The following is a 23,194-nucleotide window of genomic DNA, read 5'->3' as shown; positions in this document are numbered from 1 at the left end:
AGGAGGCAGGAGGCCAAGCTCAGGAGTGCACCAATCAGCCGCTGGGGGCGTTTTCTTATACTCAGGACTGCCAAACCATGTCTCCACCATTATTCTGGTGGACACATATGACACCAGTACCCATTGTTTGTCAGTCGGCTCAGTATTCCTGTTAGTATTTGGGTATTTATTTATATTATTGTTTAGTTTGATCTGTGTGGCTTCAGTATGAAGTGACTGGACCTGTAGCTTTAGTTTCTATAGATTTAATACCACTATTTTCTTTATGTACATTGCATTATATGATGCATGTAATATGGAAATAATCCAGACATGAACTGATCTTGTGCAGGGCCTGACTTTTGCTATGTGTGGTTATTGCTTATTAGATTGTTATTATCATAGTTACAGTTTTGCTGTTTTCTACATTTATAATAAAAGAGTTGCAGTGCGTATATATTAGGGTGGCCCTTAGCAAAAGGTAATTTTCCGAAAGTTAAACTTTTTCTGCTCCCATCCCCTAATCCTGTCCCAATAACAAAAAAAAAATCAAACAGTCTGTACAAAACTTCAGCTCAATCAGATAACTGCTAGGCGACCCTCAAAGTTGGAACATAGTATACGCATTACACAATGATTAATTCCATTCAGAAGCGGTATACTCTCCCTATCTCGGACATTTTTTTTTCTTCTGAGGGAAATTGATGAGGCCACATCCAGGCAACCCCAGCAATTGTCTAAAAACATACTGAGTCAAATTTGCCAAAAAGGTAATTCCAAAAAGTTCCTAAAATAACATGAAACATTAAAATATGTTTTTTCACATAATGCACACACCTTCTATAAGAGAAACACATTTTTATTTACAACAATAATTACTAGAGAATCAAAACATAATGTGGACGAACATTGACCATTATTTTTTACTAAGAGAGGATTCAGTAGCGGTTGGGTGTTTTTTTTGATCTGTAAAACAAATTGTTTCAGTTTCATCTTCTGTGAGGATGTCATTGTAAGCCTGAACGAGTGACGCCTCTTTCTGCAACGTCATTCACAACAACCGTCTTCTCAAGTTTTTCAATTCCGCTTTTGTAACCAGGATCATCCTTCCATTAAGTGCAGTGATAAAGCTGATAACATTCCCTATGTATAACGCAGACCAAAGGTACACAGCGTTATACATAACCAAAAAAAAAATTAAAAATTATCTGAAAAAAATGAATTTTCAGGTGAAAACGTCAAAACTTCATGGCCGATGAGGGTCACCTTGAAGTTATCCGAATGAGCAAGAATTTTGCACGGAGTGTTTTTTGGTTGATTGAAATGAGATAGAATGTGAAACCTAAACTACACACATATATATATATATGTATGGTACGGGAGAGTTATTGGAGGGATTGTAGATCTCACTCACATGCTTACACTGGATGAGATGAATGTACAGAAATGATGGCTTTATTCAGCAAACAGTTTTCTGAGCTGTTATTTAAGTGCTACGAGCTGGATCTTATTAAAGTGATGGATAGTTTGGTGGTGGTCCCATTGCTCCCCCTCTCAATCCACTACAGGACTTCTTCTAGGGCCTGGTAAGCTTAGCTGTCTCCACTGAGCTCTTTACTGAGACATAAAAGTCTGCAATCCCAGGCAGTCTGGGTTAGAGCCAGGGAGTGAACACAAGTCCACTGTGAAAGGCTGATTATTTACTGACAAATGCTGCATGTTAATGCTAGGTGAGCAAAGCACTGTCTAGTTAGTGGCCAGCCGGGCAGGTGTTTTATCTCTGCTTATTGCACAAAGTTTTTCTGCTGCAAGTGGCTGTTTCTCTACTGATGTGTTACTGAAATAAAATAAGGCTGGATGGATTTTGTATGGACTGTGTGAGTAAATGTGTCCTTGTTGAATCCCACACCCAACACAGGCATTGCTACTATATATTTATCATGTGAACTTCGCGTCACTTAATCTTGTCCCTTTCCATAGACTTCAGTATAATTGCACCACAAGGTTTATAGGTGAAAGGGGAATCTTTAAGAGCCTTGGCTGGAACTTGTTTCTTTTTTGGCAACAGGGTGATGCATGACAACCACTTTTCCCAAAATTCTACTAAACCTTCACTGATGTCAGCTGCTGTAGACCCCAAAGAAATCTAAGAGTCCCACTTTAAATCTCTTTATTCCTTCATATACAGTATTTTTCCAAGACTACCGTTGTCCAACTACAAAAGGGTTACAGGTATGAACGGGGTGAACATTGGCTACAGGGGTTCAGTAAAACTTGGGTGAGCCTAACAGAGTAAAAGAAGAGACTCTCCACTGTTGTCACCTCTGGTGTGGGCTGCACCCTAGTACGGGTTTGTCCCGGCAGAAGTCATATCCTCGGTTGACACACCCACCCATCGTGGAGAATCCCTTCAAGAATCTGATTGTTACAGAAATTATTGATTCACATCAAATCTTTAGTAAGTCTGCAGAAAATTCAGATTTCTTGCAAATATTCAATTTTTCACCCTCCTGTCCGGCTTCCTGTCAGGTGACCTGCAGGGGGCAGGAGGGTTATAATCACACAAGACGGACCTGAGTCCAGATATACGAGAGCAGGACGGAATATCGTCCAGAAGACCTTCCATCTAGTGGAAGCGCCATTGCTGTGCAGTGTTACCAGGGGCCGCCTGGAGCCCGCTGGCCTATCGGCCCCATCTACCACCCCATGTGGATAAATGCGCCCAGCAGTAGATCCAAATGAAATGATGTCACCACAGCCGCGTGATGACCTCACTAATCCTCGCCTCCAGTCACCAGAGGTGACAACAGTGGAGAGTCTCTTCTTTTACTCTGTTAGGCTCACCCAAGTTTTACTGAACCCCTGTAGCCAATGTTCACCCCGTTCATACCTGTAACCCTTTTGTAGTTGGACAACGGTAGTCTTGGAAAAATACTGTATATGAAGGAATAAAGAGATTTAAAGTGGGACTCTTAGATTTCTAAGGGATAATCCCCACCATTACAGACCAGCAGCGAAAGGCACAATCCGACCTGAGCATTAGTTAGGGGTGAAGGACGTTACTCTCCTCCAAACTCAAATCTCCAGTACAGAGGCTACATGCACAAAAAGGGGACTTTATGAACGACTGCGCTCGAAATCCGATGTAAAGAAGTTACTTATTTTTGCACTTTTTCCAATGCCCTCTAAAATTCCTTAAAAACTGTACTAAATTATAATACAAATGTAACTTTCTGGCACGGAGATGCAATAAATTTAGCAAGAGGCGCAAGTCTTCTAATACATTTGTTGCATCTTACTTCAGCAGGAATAACAGTAAGACCGACTTATGAAGCACAAGTTTCAGTAAATGTGCCCCAAAATGTTTCAGGACTTATACTCTAGTCACATTCAGAGCTGCATTCAACAATCTGCTGCTCTCCTGTTCGGATATATCTATATTACTCCCCAAATGCACACCATTCGCAGCCTGATTGGTTGTTTGGATTTACTCATTACCGGTGATTGCTTATTTGGGTTGGCTGATTCACAGTGACTGGTTGTTTAGGTTGGCTCGTGTAGAAGTGGGGAGTAAAAGGATAATATGCCTCCTGTTCTATACTAATATGGCTCCTTGCTGCGCTCTGGTGGCTTAGTACTAGTATAACATGCTCTGATATGTTGCATTTTGGGAGATGTAGGGTTTTTTTGTGGCTGGTAAAACATTACATCTCGCAAGATGCAATGCACCGAGAGCAGCAGCGCCTGGACTGGTCTGAACCAGACGATGTATCACACTTTCTTAATGTCTATTCTAGGTGGGCTGTGATCGTCATATTCTCCTATATGGAAACAATTAAATCATCCTTTTTTTTTAACAATCGCAGTAATTTTCAGATTCGCTCCTCCTCATATTACGGTTCATTCTATGTTTGGCGCCTCAGCAGATAATGCAGGATTTCTTCTGTTCTTCCTCGTATTCCAGGAGATACTCTGGGTAGATCTGATGCTTCTCAAACACCACAAAGATGGAGGGATGGAAGACATCATCCACACAGGAGTCGTAGAACCGCGTGCTGCTGCCGGGTCGCTGCGGCGGGCGCTTCATTTGGGTGTTTCCCACCACATAATCTCCCACCAGAACGCGAGCTACGAACATCATCCGTGTCCCACTAGGTGTCGGTGTGCAGTAGTTATGGGAGTACGAGGCGTCTCGGGCAAAGTAACTTCCTGCAGAGAGAATGGCGACAGGTTATAAGACAATCCTTGGCGAAATCTGAGGATGTCGGGCCATGCTGGGAGTTGTAGTTGTAGAACCGCCAGGGATTCACAGCCTGCAGTTTGCTGAAATATGTATCATAACTGCAGACTGTCACTAATCTGCATTGTTGTGCGTGCGGATGCAATGTATCACATGCTTAACCCCTTAGTGACTGCCTATTTTGGTCCTAAGGGCGCAAAGATTTCTGGGGATTTTCATCTCCGCTTTTCACAAACCATAACTTTTTCATATTTCCATCGACATGGCCGTACGAGGCTCGTTCTTTGCTTGGCGAGCTCTAGTATTTATTGGTACCATTTTTGTGTACATACAATTTATTGTAGAACGTATTTACATTTTTTGGAGGGCAGGGAGGAAAAAACTCAATTCTGCCATTGTTTTGGGGCTGCTTTTTTTTACCGTGTAAATCATGCAGCACAAATCACAATACATTTTTTCTGCGGGTCGGGACGATTATGACAATAACAAAATTATATATAGAAAGCTGAAAGCCCTCACTGACTGACTCACTGACTCACTGACTCGCCAAAAGTTCTCCAACTTCCCGATGTCGTAGAAACATGAATTTTGGCAGAAGCATAGATTATCTCCAAAATAGGAAAAGTAATTGGGTCCCAACTCGATTATTCAATTCTAGCGCAAAAGAATTGGCGTCGAAATTTAACGTACGGAATCTAAATCTCTCACTTCTCAATGTCATAGAAACGTGAAATTTGGCACGAGCATTGATTATGTCATAAATAGGAAAAGCTAATGGGTCCCAATTCGATTATTCAATTCTATGTGCAAAAGAATTAGCGTCCAAATTTTACGTACGGAATGTAATTTTCTCACTTTCTGGTGTCATAGAAACGTGAAATTTGGCACGAGCATTGATTATGTCATAAATAGGAAAAGCTAATGGGTCCCAGCTCCATTATTCAATTCTATGCGCAAAAGAATTAGCGTCCAAATTTTACGTGCGGAATGTAATTTTCTCACTTTCCGGTGTCATAGAAATGTGAAATTTGGCACGAGCATTGATTATGTCATAAATAGGAAAAGCTAATGGGTCCCAACTCGATTATTCAATTCTAGCGCAAAAGAATTGGCGTCGAAATTTTACGTGCGGAATGTAATTTTTTCACTTTCCGGCGTCATAGAAATGTGAAATTTGGCAGGAGCATTGATTATGTCATAAATAGGAAAAGCTAATGGGTCCCAACTCGATTGTTCAATTCTAGCGCAAAAGAATTGGTGTCGAAATTGTACGTGCGGAATGTAATTTTTTCACTTTCCGGTGTCATAGAAACTGGAAATTTGGCACGAGCATCGATGATGTCATAAATAGGAAAAGCTAATGGGTACCAACTCAATTATTCAATTCTATGCGCAAAAGAATTAGCGTCCACATTTTACGTGCGGAATGTAATTTCTTCACTTTCCGGTGTCATAGAAACAGGAAATTTGGCACGAGCATTGATTATGTCATAAATAGGAAAAGCTAATGGGTCACAACTCCATTATTCAATTCTATGCGCAAAAGAATTAGCATCCAAATTTTACGTACATAATCTAAATCTCTCACTTCCCAATGTCATAGAAACATAAAATTTGGCACGAGCATTGATTGTGTCATAAATATGAAAAAGTAATGGGTCCCAACTCGATTATTCAATTCTATGCGCAAAAGAATTAGCGTCCAAATTTTTCGTACGGAATCTAATTTTCTCACTTTCCGGTGTCATAGAAACATGAAATTTGGCACGAGCATTGATTATGTCATAAATAGGAAAAGTTCATAGGTCCCAACTCGATTATTCAATTCTAGTGCAAAAGAATTGGCGTCGAAATTTTACGTGCGGAATGTAATTTTTTCACTTTCCGGTGTCATAGAAGCGGGAAATTTGGCACGAGCATAGATTATGTCATAAATAGGAAACGCTAATGGGTCCCAACTCGATTATTCAATTCTATGCGCAAAAGAATTAGTGTCTAAATTTTACGTGTGGAATGTAATTTTCTCACTTTCAGGTGTCATAGAAACGGAAAATTTGGCATGAGCATTGATTATGTCATAAATAGGAAAAGCTAATGGGTCCCAACTCCATTATTCAATTCTATGCGCAAAAGAATTAGCGTCCAAATTTTACGTGCGGAATCTAATTTTCTCACTTTCTGGTGTCATAGAAACGTGAAATTTGGCACGAGCATTGATTATATCATAAATAGGAAAAGTTCATAGGTCCCAACTCGATTATTCAATTCTAGCGCAAAAGAATTGGCGTCGAAATTTTACGTGCGGAATTTAATTTTTTCACTTTCCGGTGTCATAGAAACGGGAAATTTGGCACGAGCATAGATTATGTCATAAATAGGAAACGCTAATTGGTCCCAACTCGATTATTCAATTCTAGCGCAAAAGAATTAGTGTCTAAATTTTACATGTGGAATGTAATTTTCTCACTTTCAGGTGTCATAGAAACGGAAAATTTGGCATGAGCATTGATTATGTCATAAATAGGAAAAGCTAATGGGTCCCAACTCCATTATTCAATTCTATGCGCAAAAGAATTAGCGTCCAAATTTAACGTGCGGAATGTAATTTTCTCACTTTCCGGTGTCATAGAAACGGAAAATTTGGCATGAGCATTGATTATGTCATGAATAGGAAAAGCTAATGGGTCCCAACTCGATTATTCAATTCTATGCGCAAAAGAATTGGCATCAAAATTTTACGTGCGGAATGTAATTTTCTCACTTTCCGGTGTCATAGAAACGGAAAATTTGGCATGAGCATTGATTATGTCATAAATATGAAAAGCTAATGGGTCCCAACTCCATTATTCAATTCTATGCGCAAAAGAATTAGCGTCCAAATTTTACGTACATAATCTAAATCTCTCACTTCCCAATATCATAGAAACATGAAATTTGGCACAAGCATTGATTGTGTCATAAATATGAAAAGCTAATGGGTCCCAACTTGATTATTCAATTCTAAGCGCAAAAGAATTAGTGTCCAAATTTTATGTACGTAATATAATTCTCTCATTTCCTGATGTCATTTTATATAAAGGAAACGTCGCATGGTTACCTCCCCGTGGTGTTTCCTGTGTAACTATGCAAAATGGTGAACATATGTTTTTCCTCCGTATCTCTAAAGTAACCACGACTTCATAAGATTTTCCATGTGAACACCAGATAAACACCAGTACCAAATTAACTCGGGCGAAGCCGGGTATATCAGCTAGTTATATATATATGTATTTAAGTTTCTCCACTTTTGCCTAATAAACCCTTATTTTCGCATCACTGCATTCCAAGTTTCTTTAACTTATTTATTTTCCATGGGCTGTGGGGGTGGGGGTGCAGTGTGTTTTTTGGATGACGAGCTGTAGTTTTTATTGATACTATTTTGGGGTACATACTGCTTTTTTGATCACATTAAGGCCAGTTGCTCACAACTGAGAATCTCGCACAAGTTTTGTGCGTTGCGAGACTCACAAAACCTGCACAGATATGAGCTTCATTCTTTTGAACGGAGTCATACGCATTAGTGATGCTTCCCTCACTGTGATGCGGCGAGGGAAAAAATTGTGGCATGTTTTTTTTTTTGCTTTCCTCGGAATGCATCACCCATTGATTTTAATGAGACCTTAAATACATTGCATGGCTCTCGCAATCAATGGGAAACACTTCCGATCGGCTATCGCGAGTGAAACTCGTGGGAGAGGATCGTAAATTCACAGAAGCGATGTGAGGAGTTTTTGCCTGAAAATCATCTTGCTACCGCGGGTAAAATGCAAGTTGACAAGCGCAATATTGGGCCGAGTTTCTAAGTCCAATATCACGAGTTACAGCTGCAAATCCACTCCGACTACGGGAGGCTCAGCTTCGAGGCCCTTGGTGATCAGTGCCATACATGTACGTCATAATGCAGGAGCAGGGAGGATCTTGGATCAGTCTCAGCTGTGTGGAAGGGCTCTGATAATGGAGGGATGTGTTCTATTTTGGGGATCCCCTTAGCGGGTGTGAGAGCGCCCTTTAGCTAGAGGAGAACGACATCTAGAAGATATTATACATATAAATGATTCGTTGTGTGACCTCTAAGTCACCGCATACAGCTGAGTCTACAACGGCAGCATCTGATTGGCCATGAGGATGAAGGTCACTCAGGGTCATCTGCAGCCCACATGGGAAAATAAAGAGCCATGGTGCTGGGGCTTACCTTGTCCATACACCGTGCCATGTGTGCCACAGATGCGCCAGTCAAAATTCTGAATGCAGATGGCGTCGACATGTAATTTCTGTGTGCCATGAAAGAGACGGACTTCCTTCATGTCTCGTCCCTGATTGGCTTTTTTCATCTGTTCTTTTTGCCTAAAAAATAAAACATAACAGGGTCCCACCACGCATAGTGAGGAGAGATGGAGCCACCATATGCTGGAGTGTCCTCTCTCTGTAAGGTCCCACAACCCATAGTGAGGAGAGATGGGGCCACCATAGGCTGGAGTCTCTTCTCTTTGTAGGGCCCACCACACATAGTGAGGAGAGATGGGGCCACCATAGGTTGGAGCATCTTCTCTCTGTAGAGTACCACCACCCAAGGTTCATGTGATCACTATGAGCTTGGGCTTTACCTTACAGGCCGCCCTCTCACATCTGCACCTCGTATCATGCGGTACATATTAAACACCCCAAGATGTAATGGTGAGGAGCTGACATACCACTGGAAGACCTGCCACAAGGATGGGTTCTGCAGACGCCACATCCTCTTCACCACGTGCCCGCTGACTGTCTTGGTGAAGTTGCTGACTATTTTGGAGAACTCGCTGGAGGTGGCAGAGACCAGAACTTTCTGTGTGGAAGAAGGGAAGAGAAGTTATCAACTCCGGTGCCATCTCCCCCGTGGCCTCCTAGGACTGTACGTTACCTGGCAGCCGATCTCTGGCATGGCCCCTGCCTGCCATGTCTTTGGGTAAATGTCAGTCTTCAGGGGGGACGTTCCTGATTTCTGGGGGGACTTCGCAGCAGCTGCTGATTTTGTGCTAAAGGGATAAAAAGTAATATAACGCCACCTTGTAGGAGATCCAGGAACAGCAAGTAACTAACAGAATGGTTAGTATTTCTAGAAAGTGACTGTAGATAATTACATCTCATGTCTTTCTCTTATCGTCTAAAGTTGTAATCACAATTAGCCCCCTCCCCCCCTCACATTACAAATTTGGTTTATTTTCAAAATTTACAAACTTTCAGCGGCTTACAAAAAAATAAGCAAGAACAATGTAAACGTCTCAACACAACTAATCTCACAAGCGGTTAATCCACATTCAATACAAGACGCCACTTGCTGCAGACTCTGAAGTACTGCCCCACTTAACGAGCGTCTTCAGTCCTTTGTAGAGCCCCTCTTGCTGTTCTGACCTTCTGCAGACGTGATGCAGCACCAGACAGCAGCTTCTGACAACGTTCCTCAGGGGTCTTACCCCATTCTCCATAGACAATGGCCTTCAGGTCACTAATATGAGTATTCTTGGGTTTCTGTGTTGCAGCCGCCTTCTTCGCATCCCAACAAAGATTTTCTATGGGGTTCAAGTCAGGTGATTGTGACGACCTCTCCAGAATCTTCCAGGACTTCTTCTAAAGCCTTGGTGGACTCGGAGGTCTGCTTGGGTTCCTTGTCCTGTTGCAAGGCCCATTGACGCCCGAGCTTCAGCTTTTCCCACAGAAGGCATGGCATTTTCTCCTAGGATTTCCTGACACTTGATGAAATCCATCTCCCCCTCCACATTCTGCAGGTTTCCAACCACAGATCATCAGCGAGCTACCGCCATGCTTCACTCTAGGCAGAGGGTTCTTCTCAGTGCTTCATGACCAGGGTATGGCCGACTCACCCAGTATTAACTAAATCCATACCTCTTCTTGTTAATAACTCTCCGAACAACTTCTTAATTGGAATATTTTTGGCCACAGCAGCCTTTATTAAACATAAACAAAATTAACACCGTATCCATTAAACTATACGGGGAAGGAGGCCCTTGGAGTCCCATCCAATATAATAATAATAATAAGGGTCTGGCGTATAATAATCCATAAAACAAAACTGTACCTGGCCTCCAACCGTCACCCGGCTCGGATGCCCAAAAACCCCCTCTGGGAGGCAATCAACATATAAAATTGTAGGCCACCCGGGACCCCTTCCCTGGCCTGCCACCACCGCGCCAGACCCAACCAAAACCATTAGGGTGATAATCACTCCAGGTGAGGCCGTCCCCACCGTAACTCCTTCCACCCAATATAAACTGCCTCCAAGGACCCCCCCCCCCGCCTGCCACAGCCAGCTGCCATGACGTGGTAAATACCTATACATTTTATCATAAACAGCTCTACTCATATCTTCTCGTAAATATACTACCCGCCTAAACCATAGTTAATATATTCAATTATTCAAAAAACAAAAAATTTTTTTTTTATATATATATATATATATATATCAACCTATCCCACCAAAAATCGGGAGGGTGGGCTCTGAAATGTTCAAAAGATGGCGCTCCCGCCCGAATACCTCTTTTTATAACTAACCCCCCCCCCCCTGTAACCCCCCCCCCCCCTCTTTACTCGCTACCCAATCCCTTTAAACTACTTCTTAACAGTCACTCCCCTCACCTTACCTTACAGTTAACCCTATCCTACCTTTCTTGTTCCCGGCCAACCCTGTCATGCAGGGCCTACACGTATATGCCCCTCGCGGCACGTTCCGGCCCTTTTCTTGACCAGGGTATGGCCGACTCACCCAGTATTAACTAAATCCATACCTCTTCTTGTTAATAACTCTCCGAACAACTTCTTAATTGGAATATTTTTGGCCACAGCAGCCTTTATTAAACATAAACAAAATTAACACCGTATCCATTAAACTATACGGGGAAGGAGGCCCTTGGAGTCCCATCCAATATAATAATAATAATAAGGGTCTGGCGTATAATAATCCATAAAACAAAACTGTACCTGGCCTCCAACCGTCACCCGGCTCGGATGCCCAAAAACCCCCTCTGGGAGGCAATCAACATATAAAATTGTAGGCCACCCGGGACCCCTTTCCTGGCCTGCCACCACCGCGCCAGACCCAACCAAAACCATTAGGGTGATAATCACTCCAGGTGAGGCCGTCCCCACCGTAACTCCTTCCACCCAATATAAACTGCCTCCAAGGACCCCCCCCCCTCCCCGCCTGCCACAGCCAGCACGACTTACCCCCTAAGTCTGCGCCGCCCTCCATACCATCAACGCCCTCTCTATCCCTTCTTGTATCCGCAATGACCACATATCCAAGCCGACGTCATTTAAATGTACGCCGTCATCTAACCAATACCCCCCTACCCCATCTTCCAAAATCTCATGTCTAACTTTTACCCCTCCATTTCTAACGACAAAAGCTGAAATGTGTATTTATTTTTATTCTTGCTTTATTAATTTTTAGAACTGATCTGGCCATCCTCCATGACTTTCTGGGCAAAATTTCGGACCACACAATTACCATGGCTGGGAATGCCCTACGGAGCCGCAGAAAGTCATGTTGGATGTCCCGCCTAACCTCTCTGGCTGGACGCCCCCCAAGATCATTACCCCCTGCATGTATTACCAGAACGTCTGGAGCCCTATCAAGCTCTGCATAAGACGTGATTTCTGGTAGGACCCTTCCCCACATCATACCCCGAGTACCCATCCAGCGAATGATGGCTTCCCTTCTGGAAAATCCCAGCTGTCTTCCTTCTGGTCTAACCTGTGCCCGCTCGGCTGCCCAAAACACAAAAGAATGCTTTAATATCCACACGAGCGCCGGGCTTCCTTCTGTCAAGAAAAAACAACCAAAAAGAAACAAAAGGAGGGAAAAACAAAAATGGGGGAGGTAAGCAGGATAACTTTACGTATTATCATCATAATGCAATTCAAAACATAGGATGTGGAGATTTTTATCTATATATATACACGTATTATACATTTCCAAACCATCCTTCCGGTCTGACGTACAGCCGGTATCTATTGGATCTCCATCTACCAATTTTTTGTAACACTCCCGGGCTCAGGCCCCGCTCGTATGCCTCCGTAGCTGCACCTATTCGAAACGAATGCGAAGAAAATCCCATCCGCTCCATGCCCAATTCTTGCAACGCTTTCCCCAGCATTGCGCCAAATTGAAACTTTGATACAAAAGACCCGTCCCTATGCTGGAATAAAGGACCCTGGTCACCCGGCACTTTTTCCATCAGGCTAGTGAAACACGTTACAGGGCACATCAGAGCGCCCGACACTCTACCCAATACAATCCTCTTCCCTTTCCGCATCTGATCTGTTTTTGAGTGTGTCAGCCATATAACAACATTATCTTCACTCAAACTGACGTCTGTCCTTTGCAAACCGCCAGCTGTCGTTTTGTTAGGTGACACCAGCTCGCTAATACGAAACGCCCCAAAAAATGCAAACGAAAAAACCGATTGAAATAGCGCAACTTCCGAATCATCCAAACAAACGTCTTCCAATATCCTACCAATCCTTTCTAACATTGAAAAGGAAATTGGCCTCCTCCTATCCTTCACCCTCCTTCCTTTCTTGAAACCCTTTAAAGTCTGGGATATAATAAAACGCTTTGTAATATCCTCCGCACCCCTAAGTTTGAAGCCAAATGCTAAACCCGCCATTAATCTCTCGATCTTGGCCACCGACCAATTAGCTCCATGCGCCTCACTTATCAATAACAACAAAGCCCCTACCTGATCCTCCTCAGAATGTACCTCCGCTATATTTTCAATCCACTGCATCCATTCTCCCCAAGCTGCCTCATAAGCTTTCATTGTGCCGGCCGCCAGCGACCCCCGAATCAGGTGCTCCGCCGCACGTCGACCAATCGCCAAAGTTCTGGAGGGCACAGTCGTCCTTCCGTATCCGCCTCTGGCGCCAGGGTCTGAAAGCGCTCCCACTGAAAGCGAGAGAGTGTCAGCTATGCAGTTTTTTACACCAGGAACGTGTTCAGCCACAAACCAAGCGTTCAATGTTAACCCTGACAGAACTAATTGTCGCAACAAATCAATAACCGGCGCCGAAGGCGCCGAAGACGCCGATCCCTTATTAATGGCCTGCACTACTCCCAGGTTATCGCAACCAAAAATCACTTTTTTGTTTCTGAAGGATTCACCCCAAATAACTACCGCAACCACAATCGGAAACAATTCAAGCAACGTTAGATTTTTGGTTAACCCCGCTGTCACCCACTCCTCTGGCCAAGCTTCCGCACACCACTGACCCCCGAAAAATGCGCCAAAACCCGCGCTTCCCGCTGCATCAGTGAACAACTCACATACTGCACCATCGACCACTTCCTCGATCACCATAGTCCTCCCGTTGTACTTCTCCAGAAAAGACAACCAAACCTCCAAATCAGCCTTCAAACTCTTTGACACCCTTATAAAATGGTGAGGCTTCTTAACTCCTGCGGTCGCTCGTGCCATTCTTCTACAAAATATTCTTCCCATGGGCATAATTCTCCCAGCAAAATTTAACTTTCCTAACAACGACTGCAACCGCTGCAATGTAATCTTCTTTCCCGCCTTTGCCTTCTGCAATTCCTCCCTTAAAACCTCTAACTTTTCCGTTGGTAACCTAAATTCCATTGCCTCGGTATCAATTGTAATCCCTAGGAAACTTAAAGATTTTGTTGGCCCTTCCGTCTTTTCAGGAGCCAATGGAACGCCAAAATGACTGGCCACCCATTGGACCGTTGCCAACAAATTACCACACATGGGCGAATCTGCCTCGCCAATGCATAAAAAATCATCCAAATAATGGATAATAGAACGCGCCCCTGACACCTCATGCATCACCCATTCCAGAAATGTGCTGAACATCTCAAAATACGCACAAGAAATAGAGCAACCCATGGGCAAGCATCTATCCACGTAATACTGCCCTTCCCAAAAACACCCCAGCAGTTTGCAACTTTCCGGATGAACCGGCAGCAAACGAAAAGCCGATTCGATATCGGTCTTGGCCAACAACGCTCCCTTACCAAACTTTTGAACCCACTTAACCGCTGTGTCAAATGAGGTGTAATCCACCGAGCAAAGCTCGGGGTCGATCCCATCATTGACCGACGCCCCTTTTGGATATGATAGATGCTGAATAAGCCGAAACTTGTTCGGCTCTTTTTTCGGCACCACCCCCAGCGGTGATACGATCAAGTCGTCCCATGGTGGAGCTAAAAAGGGGCCCGCCATTCTCCCTAATCGTACCTCTTTCTCCAACTTTTCCTTTACCACCTCCTTGTGCAACAATGCTGACTTCAGGTTTCTTAACGTAACAGGAACTACGTGCCCCGGAGGGGGAATACGAAAACCAACATCAAAACCATTAAACAATAAAGAACTTTTCTCCCGGTTCCCATATCTACTTAGATAAGGGACCATCCTTTGTAGCATCACCGGCGTCATCCCTTTTTCCACTACTACCGGCACTTCTTGCCTTGTCTCTTTTAAAACAACGCGCTGCTCCGTGCGACACTCCGTCGCAAACTGAGCAGACGTGCTTAAATCGACAGGTGGCCCCAAACTTACATCTCCCCTCATTAAATGCCCAACACACCCCGGGCTTCTTAACATTTTGTTGCCCCATCTGTTGTCCCGTTCCTCCCCCTGATCCAACGCAGGCCCCGCCGGCCCCCCCTTGAAAAGGATGCCCATACCTGACCGGGGCCATCACCCTTAACCAAAGACCAATGTCTTTATTATCCCATCGTATGCTTGGCCTGACCGCCTTTCGTTGACGAAACTGTTCGTTGTAGCGAAGCCATGTCTGCCCGCCATACGTGCGATACGCTTCCCCTATCGCATCCAGATAACAAAAAAGCCCCGAACAATTCTCCGGGGCTTTTTCGCCTATAACACTTGCCAAAATCGCAAAAGCTTGCAACCAATTTTGAAACGTTTGCGGAATCAACCGCCACCGTTTCTTTTCTTCGTCCTCCTTCTTAGAATCAGTCCTTTTTCCTTTGTCCAAGTTAAACTTTTCCAAAGGTAAAAGGGAAAAAATCTCTACATATTCATCTCTCCAGATTTTCTCGCGAACCTCCTTCTTTAGATGGGCCCCTAGGGGCCCCTCAAAACACACAGACTTCCCCCCTGGCCTTATCGTCTAATCGGATCGCGTCCCCATCTTTCTCCGTCTGAATTCCTACCGTCACCCCCGACACCGCGGATCCTGTAGTCAACCCTTGGCTCCCGCCTACCGCGCCACTACCTTGTGAAGCACCTCTTGACCCTGCAGACAACCACGCCGCCACTGGCGATGCAACTGTCTGAGTCCCCAAACCCAGGCCCTGCTCACAGCGGACCAACATCTCCCGCATATTACCTAACAACGAGCGTAATTCCACTTCCCGCTGACCTCCACCTGCACTACCCCCGCTCCCCCCTAACATAAACTCCCCGCTCCCTCTAGGCAAATTAACATCATCAAGGTTATAGCATTGAGTCAAACATTCATGCTCACCGGGCCGCATGGGCGCTGTGATCCCATCAGCCGTCATCCGCGGATCCGGTCGTCGTTCCTGCGCCCGAACTGCGCCAGCCGCCGGCTCATCCCGCTGGTAGGGAAAAAAGCTCTCTCGTTGCCGTTGATCCGGATCGTTTAACTGCTCCGGGCCCACTTGGCGCCCGTCTGGTAGTGGCACAAAAATAGCCGATCTGACCTGCCGACTACCTCCTGCCACCTCGCAATGAATTCCTGGAAATAAATCCCTGGGGCGCTCCGACAAGCTCCCCGTAGCCCTCGGCGGATCTTCCTGCTGGTGAGATGGTCCTGCTACCTGCTCCACGACCGAAACCCAGGGGCGCTCAGACGAACTCCCCGTTGCCCTAGGCGGATTTTCAAAATGACGCACGGCTCCTACCGCGCTTCGTCCTCCCTCTCGCTGCCTGGCCCCCCCCCCCCCCGGGCCGGCACTTCACCCTGGGGGGTAACCGTGTCCTGTCCGTCTAAGATGGCGTGTGGCCGGGCAAGCCCCGCCCCCCGAGGAGAGCGAGACCTGCGGCTGGCCGTTGGACCCGGGCGTTGTCTCGGATTCCTCCTGGCTGGTCTGTCCCCAGCCACCCTGGCTGTGGGTGATGAGCGACCGGCCAGAGGGTCCCCGGAGGGGCTCCTAACCCTGCGCCGGGTCCTGGGCTCCGCCTCCTCGGCTATTAACCTAGCCGGAGGACGTGTCCTGTGCGCGCCTTGCCGGGGCTCCGTCTCCGCTGCCTGCTGCCGGCTCACCTCTCTCCGCTCCTGTCATCTGAGCCTGCAGCCACCCCGGGGGATGATTCACCGCCGCTGCCCTGAGGATCGCTAACGCCGCTTCCACCGACGACATCCCGGTAACCTGCTTACTTCTCTCTGCACTCGGCACTCACTCCGCTGCCGCTTCCCTGCTAGGTCCTCCGAAAAAACACTGGCTCCGCTCCGCTGCAGATAAAAAGTTCTCTAACGGCTCCTATACTTTTCCTTCTCTCTCTCTCTGAAATGTTCAAAAGATGGCGCTCCCGCCCGAATACCTCTTTTTATAACTAACCCCCCCCCTGTAAAACCCCCCCCCCCCCTCTTTACTCGCTACCCAATCCCTTTAAACTACTTCTTAACAGTCACTCCCCTCACCTTACAGTTAACCCTATCCTACCTTTCTTGTTCCCGGCCAACCCTGTCATGCAGGGCCTACACGTATATGCCCCTCGCGGCACGTTCCGGCCCTTTTCTTTCTTCAGACGTACCGCTGATCCAGAGGACTCAAAGGTTCCAGTTTTGTTTTATCGCTCAACAGAACAGAATCCCGAACTTCTGTGGTTATTTATCTGGTTTTGAGGATATTGGAGGCGGCTTTTCTTGTGATTTTAGGTCAGTGAAGGTGGACATCTTGGAGTTTGGGCATTAAAGGGGTTGTCCCGCGGCAGCAAGTGGGTCTATACACTTCTGTATGGCCATATTAATGCACTTTGTAATGTACATTGTGCATTAATTATGAGCCATACAGAAGTTATAAAAAGTTTTTTACTTACCTGCTCCGTTGCTAGCGTCCTCGTTCCCATGGAGCCGACTAATTTTCGCCCTCCGATGGCCAAATTAGCTGCGCTTGCGCAGTCCGGGTCTTCTCCTGTCTTCAATGGGGCCGTTCGTGCAGAATGCCGGCTCCGTGTAGCTCCGCCCCGTCACGTGCCGATTCCAGCCAATCAGGAGGCTGGAATCGGCAATGGACCGCACAGAAGAGCTGCGGTCCACGGAGGGAGCAGACCCCGGCGGCCATCTTCAGCAGGTGAGTATGAAGACGCGGGACCGCCGGGATTCAGGTAAGCACTCTCCGGTTTGTTTTTTTAACCCCTGCATCGGGGTTGTCTCGCTCCGAACTGGGGGGGGGGGTTAAAAAAAAACCAAAAACCGGTTTTGGCGCGGGACAACCCCTTTAAGATCTTCAGTGTTTGCTATGCTCCTTACTGTGCAGATAGAAATCTCACTGCCTTCTGCTACTGCACCTAGCTGCAGTTCTTTTGCAGTCACTGGAGGGTCTTTAACCCCTTCCCGCTCCAGGACGTACATTTACATCCTGGAGCGTCTGGGTATGTATGAAGAAAGCACGGGCATCAGCTGTTTATTACAGCTGACACCCGCAGGCAATAGCTGCAATCGGCAACCACTTCTGACAGCGGCATTTAAATCCCGTACAGTCCCCCGCGTGAGAAATGCAGGGAGCTGTACAGGTGTCATGGCAGCCGGGGGCCTTCTGAAAGGCCCCAGGGCTCCCTTAGGAGACTGCCTATCAAATCGCAGTATGACCTAATGCTATTGCATTACGCCATACTGCAGGAGCGATCAAAGCATTGCATGTTGTAGTCCCCCAGGGAGGCTTAAAAAAAGTGAAAATAAGAACAATATAGTTTTATTAATTGTAAAAAAAAAAGTAATAAAAAGTTTAAATCACCCCCCTTTTAGCATACCTATAATAAAAATCTAAATCCTAAAAGAAAAATACAAATTTGGTATTGCCGTGTCCGTAAAATTCAGATCTATCAAAGTAGCGCATTATTTACCCCGTACGGTGAACGTTGTCTGAAAAAAATAAAATAAAGAACGCCAGAAATGCACTTTTTCAGTCATCCTGTCTCCCAGAAAAAATGCAATAAAAAGCGATCAAAAAGTCTTATGTATTCCGAATTGGTACTAAGGGAAACTACAGGACATACCACAAAAAATGAGCCCTCGCACAACTACGTAGACAGAAAAATTAAAAAGTTGTTCGCAGAAACTGGCGGCAGAAAATAATTTTTTAAAAATGAAATGTCTTTGAAAAAAAAGTAGCACAGTAAAAAAAAACTCTACAAGTTTGGTATCGTAGTAATCGTACTGACCCGTAGAATAAACTTATCAGGTCATTTTTGTTCCAGTTTGTGCTCCGTAGAAACAAGACGCACTGAAAGATGGCGGAATGTCATTTTTTCATTTTACTCCACTTAAAATTTTTTTTTACGTTTTTCAGTACATTAAATGGTACATTAAATAGCACAGCTATGTCAATAGATAAATAAATGAGTTACGATTTTTTTAAGGGGGGAGGAAAAAACGAAAGTGGGGGAAAAAAAGTGGACCGCGCCATTAAGGGGTTAAACCACATTCCTCTTCAAGAACCCGGTGGCAGCCAGTGATGGCATCCTCTTTCTGCCATGTCCAGGTAGTGCAGCCAGTGTTCGTTTGAACTTGTGAGCCGCTTCCAGCTGTATCTCTAGGAACATTCAGTTTTTGTATCTTATTGTATTCTTTTCCTTGTTTATAAAAGGCAATGATATCTTCAAAACTTTTTGTTCACCTCTCTTGACATACAATCAAATGTCACAGTCAGCAAAGTCCTTGTCAGTCCATGTATGTGATGTGTTTTATCTCAAGCACACCTGGTGCACGTAATGAAGCTTTGATTAGTTACATCAGGTGCACTTGGTAAAAGACCTGACTTGCAGATGCAGCAGTCAGTAAAAGTAGCATTTTGTGCTGAGTTTGGAGAAACCACTTGTTAAGTTACTTGTTTTGAGCTGTTTACCGTATACACTCGGGTATAAGCCGACCAGAGTATAAACCGAGGCACCTAATTTTACCACAAGAAACTGGGAAAACTAGGTGCCTCGAGTATAAGCCTAGCTAGACTAGGTAAAAGAAGCCCAAAAATGCAATACTCACCTTCCAGCCAGCACTCGATGAACCAATCACAGCCATTCAGTGATGTCATTCACTGAATGGCCGTAAATGATCAAGTGCCAGCTGCGATTGGCTGGCTCTTGATCCAATCACCGAGCTTACTTGCTGACGGTGGGGGAATTCAAAGCCGAGCAGAAAGATGACAGTGGGGAGAATTACATCGCACCAGGGACACAGACGCCGGCTGGGAGGTGAGCATTGCGTTTCTTTTTACCTAGTCCCTCACTTGAGTATAAACCGAGGGGGATTTTCCAGCATAAAAATATGTGCTGAAAAAGTCAGCTTATACTCGAGTATAAACTGTTGTTTGATTGGCTTTCCGCAAACAGATGAAAGTGTGAAAATTTGGCAAATGAACTTAATTTGCAATGGGGATGTGAACAATTTTGATTGTATATCTATCTATCTCATATCTATCTATTCATCCATCTATCTATCTATGATGTCTTTACCTTCCTTTTAGTAATTTCACATCTTCAAAACTGACAAACCGCGGTCTCCGGCGCACGTCTTTCTCTGTTTTGTGTTGAAGATTCTTCTGCTTCATTTCTGAAACAACAGACAATAGTTAGAGGGGCGTTCACATTAACTAATTATCTTTCTTGTACTACTTCAAAACTAGTAGTATTTTCAGGATGAGCAGCAAATGTGGCTGGAAAATCAGCAGTGAAAAAGTGCCAAGGAGAAACACCGATCTGTCCTAAGAGGTAAGGAGCTAATATAAGGGCCACCAAGATGGAGCACAGGGTCTTCTCCTCCTGTCGTCATCTTCTATGCTCTATGTCCGTATAGAACGTTACTGGGGGTCGGTTTGGCAAATTTTCGGAGCACAATGCCATTTATTCTGAGTGTGACCTCACCCATGCCCGTACCTCGAAAATTGATCTCATAGGACTGGTTACCAGCGATGAATGTAATGTCAGCGGTGGAATCAGAGAGATAGATGTTCTCGAAGTCGGAGGACAATATGTTGGCACTCACTTGTTTTACGTTCTAAAAGGAGAGAAAAACCATGAAAAATATTTTAATCACCGCGAGGTTTTGAATGATCTCTGCAGAGACCTCCAAATGTAACACGTACAGCAGGCCCCCATATGGTCTTCTCATATGGCTCCCCAAGCTCCCAGGCCTAAGTGTGACTACAACCCCTGCACCCTTATATCTATGCCCATGGAGATCCCCCATTATCAGGTGACCTGCGCCAACTTACAGAGTGTCCGTATTGTGTCCAAGTGCCGTATTCATCCCTCCAGTACCACAGCCACTCCGTGGTCAAAACGTATTCAGACGGCTTCTCAACCGATGATATGGTGGAGAGACGACGAACGCGGTGCGTGCCAGATCTCATAGTCAGAAAGTCAATCATTGGAATCCTGCAGCTGAAAAGTGGGCAGTTACCTGCTGATTCTCCGCCCCCAAGATACACACATGCAAAGAGCCATGAGCAATCACACTGTGCCCCATCACTGCCCACCACGTCATTTAGGTGGAGGTCCCCTTTAATGTCAGTTCTGGACACGCCGTACCTGTCCACCTTCGGGTCACAGTATTGTCTCTCAATCTCTTCCATATTGGAAAGGTCTTCCCATCCCATCCCTTTGTGAATCTGCCAGCAGTACGGCAGGTAGTAGTGCAGATGTGGGCAAAGCTCTGCAGATAAAGGAGAACCCCACGTTACCAGCACTTCACCCCAACCAGAGGGAGAGCAAGCGCTTCCTTCTATAAACCCTCCCCGGGGGTCACTTACTTCCTAACTTGCAGTGTTTCCAAACATTAGAAAGACAGATCACCGGGGCGATGTCAGGCTCCGCTGGGAAAAGAACACAAAAAACATTAAATGAGAAACACTTTTCATATCAGCGATGTATTAAAGGAGTAGGTTCCTTTAAATCCCTAACCCCTTTGTGATTTGCAGACGGGCCGCGGGTGCAATAGAAGCCGTCTGTGCGAGAACAGTAGTAAAATGGAGCATGCTGTGATTTGTTTTCTAGACAATAAGGTCCCGCAAATCAAATCTGCATGCTTAAATTCAATTGGCGGCTTGAACTGCGGTCTGCGGATCATCCGTTCGGGTGCCCTACACGGATTCCGCAATTTAAATCCGCTTGTGAACATTGGGCTTCACATAGAGGTCAGAGCTGAAGCCTCCGTGCCAACCTATGTGTAGTGTCTGGCGCTTGTAACTGCAGGCACAACTCTAATTGATTTCAATGGGATCCATGCCTGCAGTTACAAGAGCTGGTCACGGCTCCCATTGAAATCAATGGTCATCGTGGAGACTTCCACTCCAACCTCTGTGTATTTGGAGCAGAAGTCTCTGCACCGACCTCCCATGTAGTGGCTGGCACTTATAACTGCAGGCACTGCTCTTAACTGTAGGCACTGCCAATCAACTCTTAATAACCTATCCTGATGATAGGTCATCAATAGTATTTCACTGGAAAAACCCCTTAACCCCTTTATGAACACCAATACGCCTTTTTACTAACCCCACTAATGAGCTTTGAGCCTGCACATACATATTTTTAATGTGATGTATTGACTGACTACTGACAGAACTGGATCCTGCTCTAACCACTAGGAATGGAGAAACCTCAGATCCTGGCAGTTTAACCCCTTGCATGCCACAATTAATAGCAACTGCAGTATGTAAGCAGATAAAAGGGGAAGGGGCCCCTTAACGCTCCCAGGGGGAAAATTTATGTCCTGACAATTCTGACAACGGCATTTAAATCCCCCAAACGATATTCCGGTGTCCCTTACAGACCCCCCCCTGCAATGAGATCGCAGTTAGCTATGCGAGCATCATGCCACCTGGGGCCCTTCTGAAATGCTATGGCATTACATCATACTGCAGAAGCAATCAAAGCATCACTAGTTGTGGTCCCCTAGGGGGGCTAAATCAAAAAGTAAAAATAAGATCAATAAAGTTTTACTAATTGTGAAAAAAAGTAATAAAAGTTTAAATCACCCCCTTTTGCTATATCTATAATAAGTAAAAAATATCTAAATCATAAAACAAAAACACATATTTGGTATTGCCGCGTCCATAAAAGTCTGATTTATCAAAGTAATGCATTATTTACCCCGCACGATGAACATCTGCAAAAAAACAAAAAAAACTCCGGAAATGCACTTTTTTGGTCACCTTGTCTCTCAGAAAAAATGCAATAAAAAAGTCATCAAAAAGCCATATGTATTCAAAAATGGTACCAACGCAAACTACAGGATGTTCCGCAAAAAATGAGCTCTCGCATAACTATGTTGACAGAAAAATAAAAAAGTTATTGCGTACAGAAGATGGCGGCAGAAAATAATTTTAAAAAATTAAATTATATGGTGCCATTGAAAAATACAACTCGGCCCACAAAAAACAAGCCCTCATATAGTGACGTCGATAGATTAATAAAGGAGTTATGATTTTTTAAAAGAGGGAAGGAAAAAACCAAAATGGAAAAAAAAGGTCCGCGTCCTTAAGGGGTTAAAGTACCAATGGTTTCCCATGGCAGCTGAAAGTTTGACAAAGGCCTTCATGTCTGCCATTTAACTCAGTCTATTTGGCCCCACCTCAGGCAGAGTCTAATACGTCGCTGCCATAGGCTTAACAGAATGCACTAGAAGTAATGCAGTGTACTATCCTGTTAGCGATCGAACAATCACATCTTTATGTACCCTTTAGGGACTAGAGAATACTGTCAAATTGAAGTTCAA

The 23,194-nt window shown here is 44.9% G+C and overlaps 1 protein-coding gene across 1 annotated transcript in view; it reads right to left on the bottom strand.

The window, feature by feature from the left end:
• Window positions 1-2,951: 2,951 nt before the first annotated feature.
• LOC136609969 (protein mono-ADP-ribosyltransferase PARP12-like) overlaps window positions 2,952-23,194 on the bottom strand; it is a 46,219-nt gene continuing 25,976 nt past the window's right edge. Inside the window, exons 7-15 of the mRNA XM_066589247.1 lie at window positions 21,231-21,293; window positions 21,010-21,133; window positions 20,694-20,856; window positions 20,356-20,476; window positions 19,936-20,032; window positions 9,156-9,270; window positions 8,950-9,080; window positions 8,451-8,602; window positions 2,952-4,188 (exon numbers count right to left, since the gene is read on the bottom strand). Of these exons, the coding sequence (XP_066445344.1) occupies window positions 3,899-4,188; window positions 8,451-8,602; window positions 8,950-9,080; window positions 9,156-9,270; window positions 19,936-20,032; window positions 20,356-20,476; window positions 20,694-20,856; window positions 21,010-21,133; window positions 21,231-21,293 (1,256 nt within the window). The 3' untranslated portion in view covers window positions 2,952-3,898. The remainder of the gene's footprint in view (window positions 4,189-8,450; window positions 8,603-8,949; window positions 9,081-9,155; window positions 9,271-19,935; window positions 20,033-20,355; window positions 20,477-20,693; window positions 20,857-21,009; window positions 21,134-21,230; window positions 21,294-23,194) is intronic.

The sequence above is a fragment of the Eleutherodactylus coqui genome, chromosome 2 (assembly GCF_035609145.1).
Source record: "Eleutherodactylus coqui strain aEleCoq1 chromosome 2, aEleCoq1.hap1, whole genome shotgun sequence".
Lineage (NCBI taxonomy): Eukaryota > Metazoa > Chordata > Amphibia > Anura > Eleutherodactylidae > Eleutherodactylus > Eleutherodactylus coqui.
This window is presented reverse-complemented; position numbering and strand designations above follow the sequence as displayed.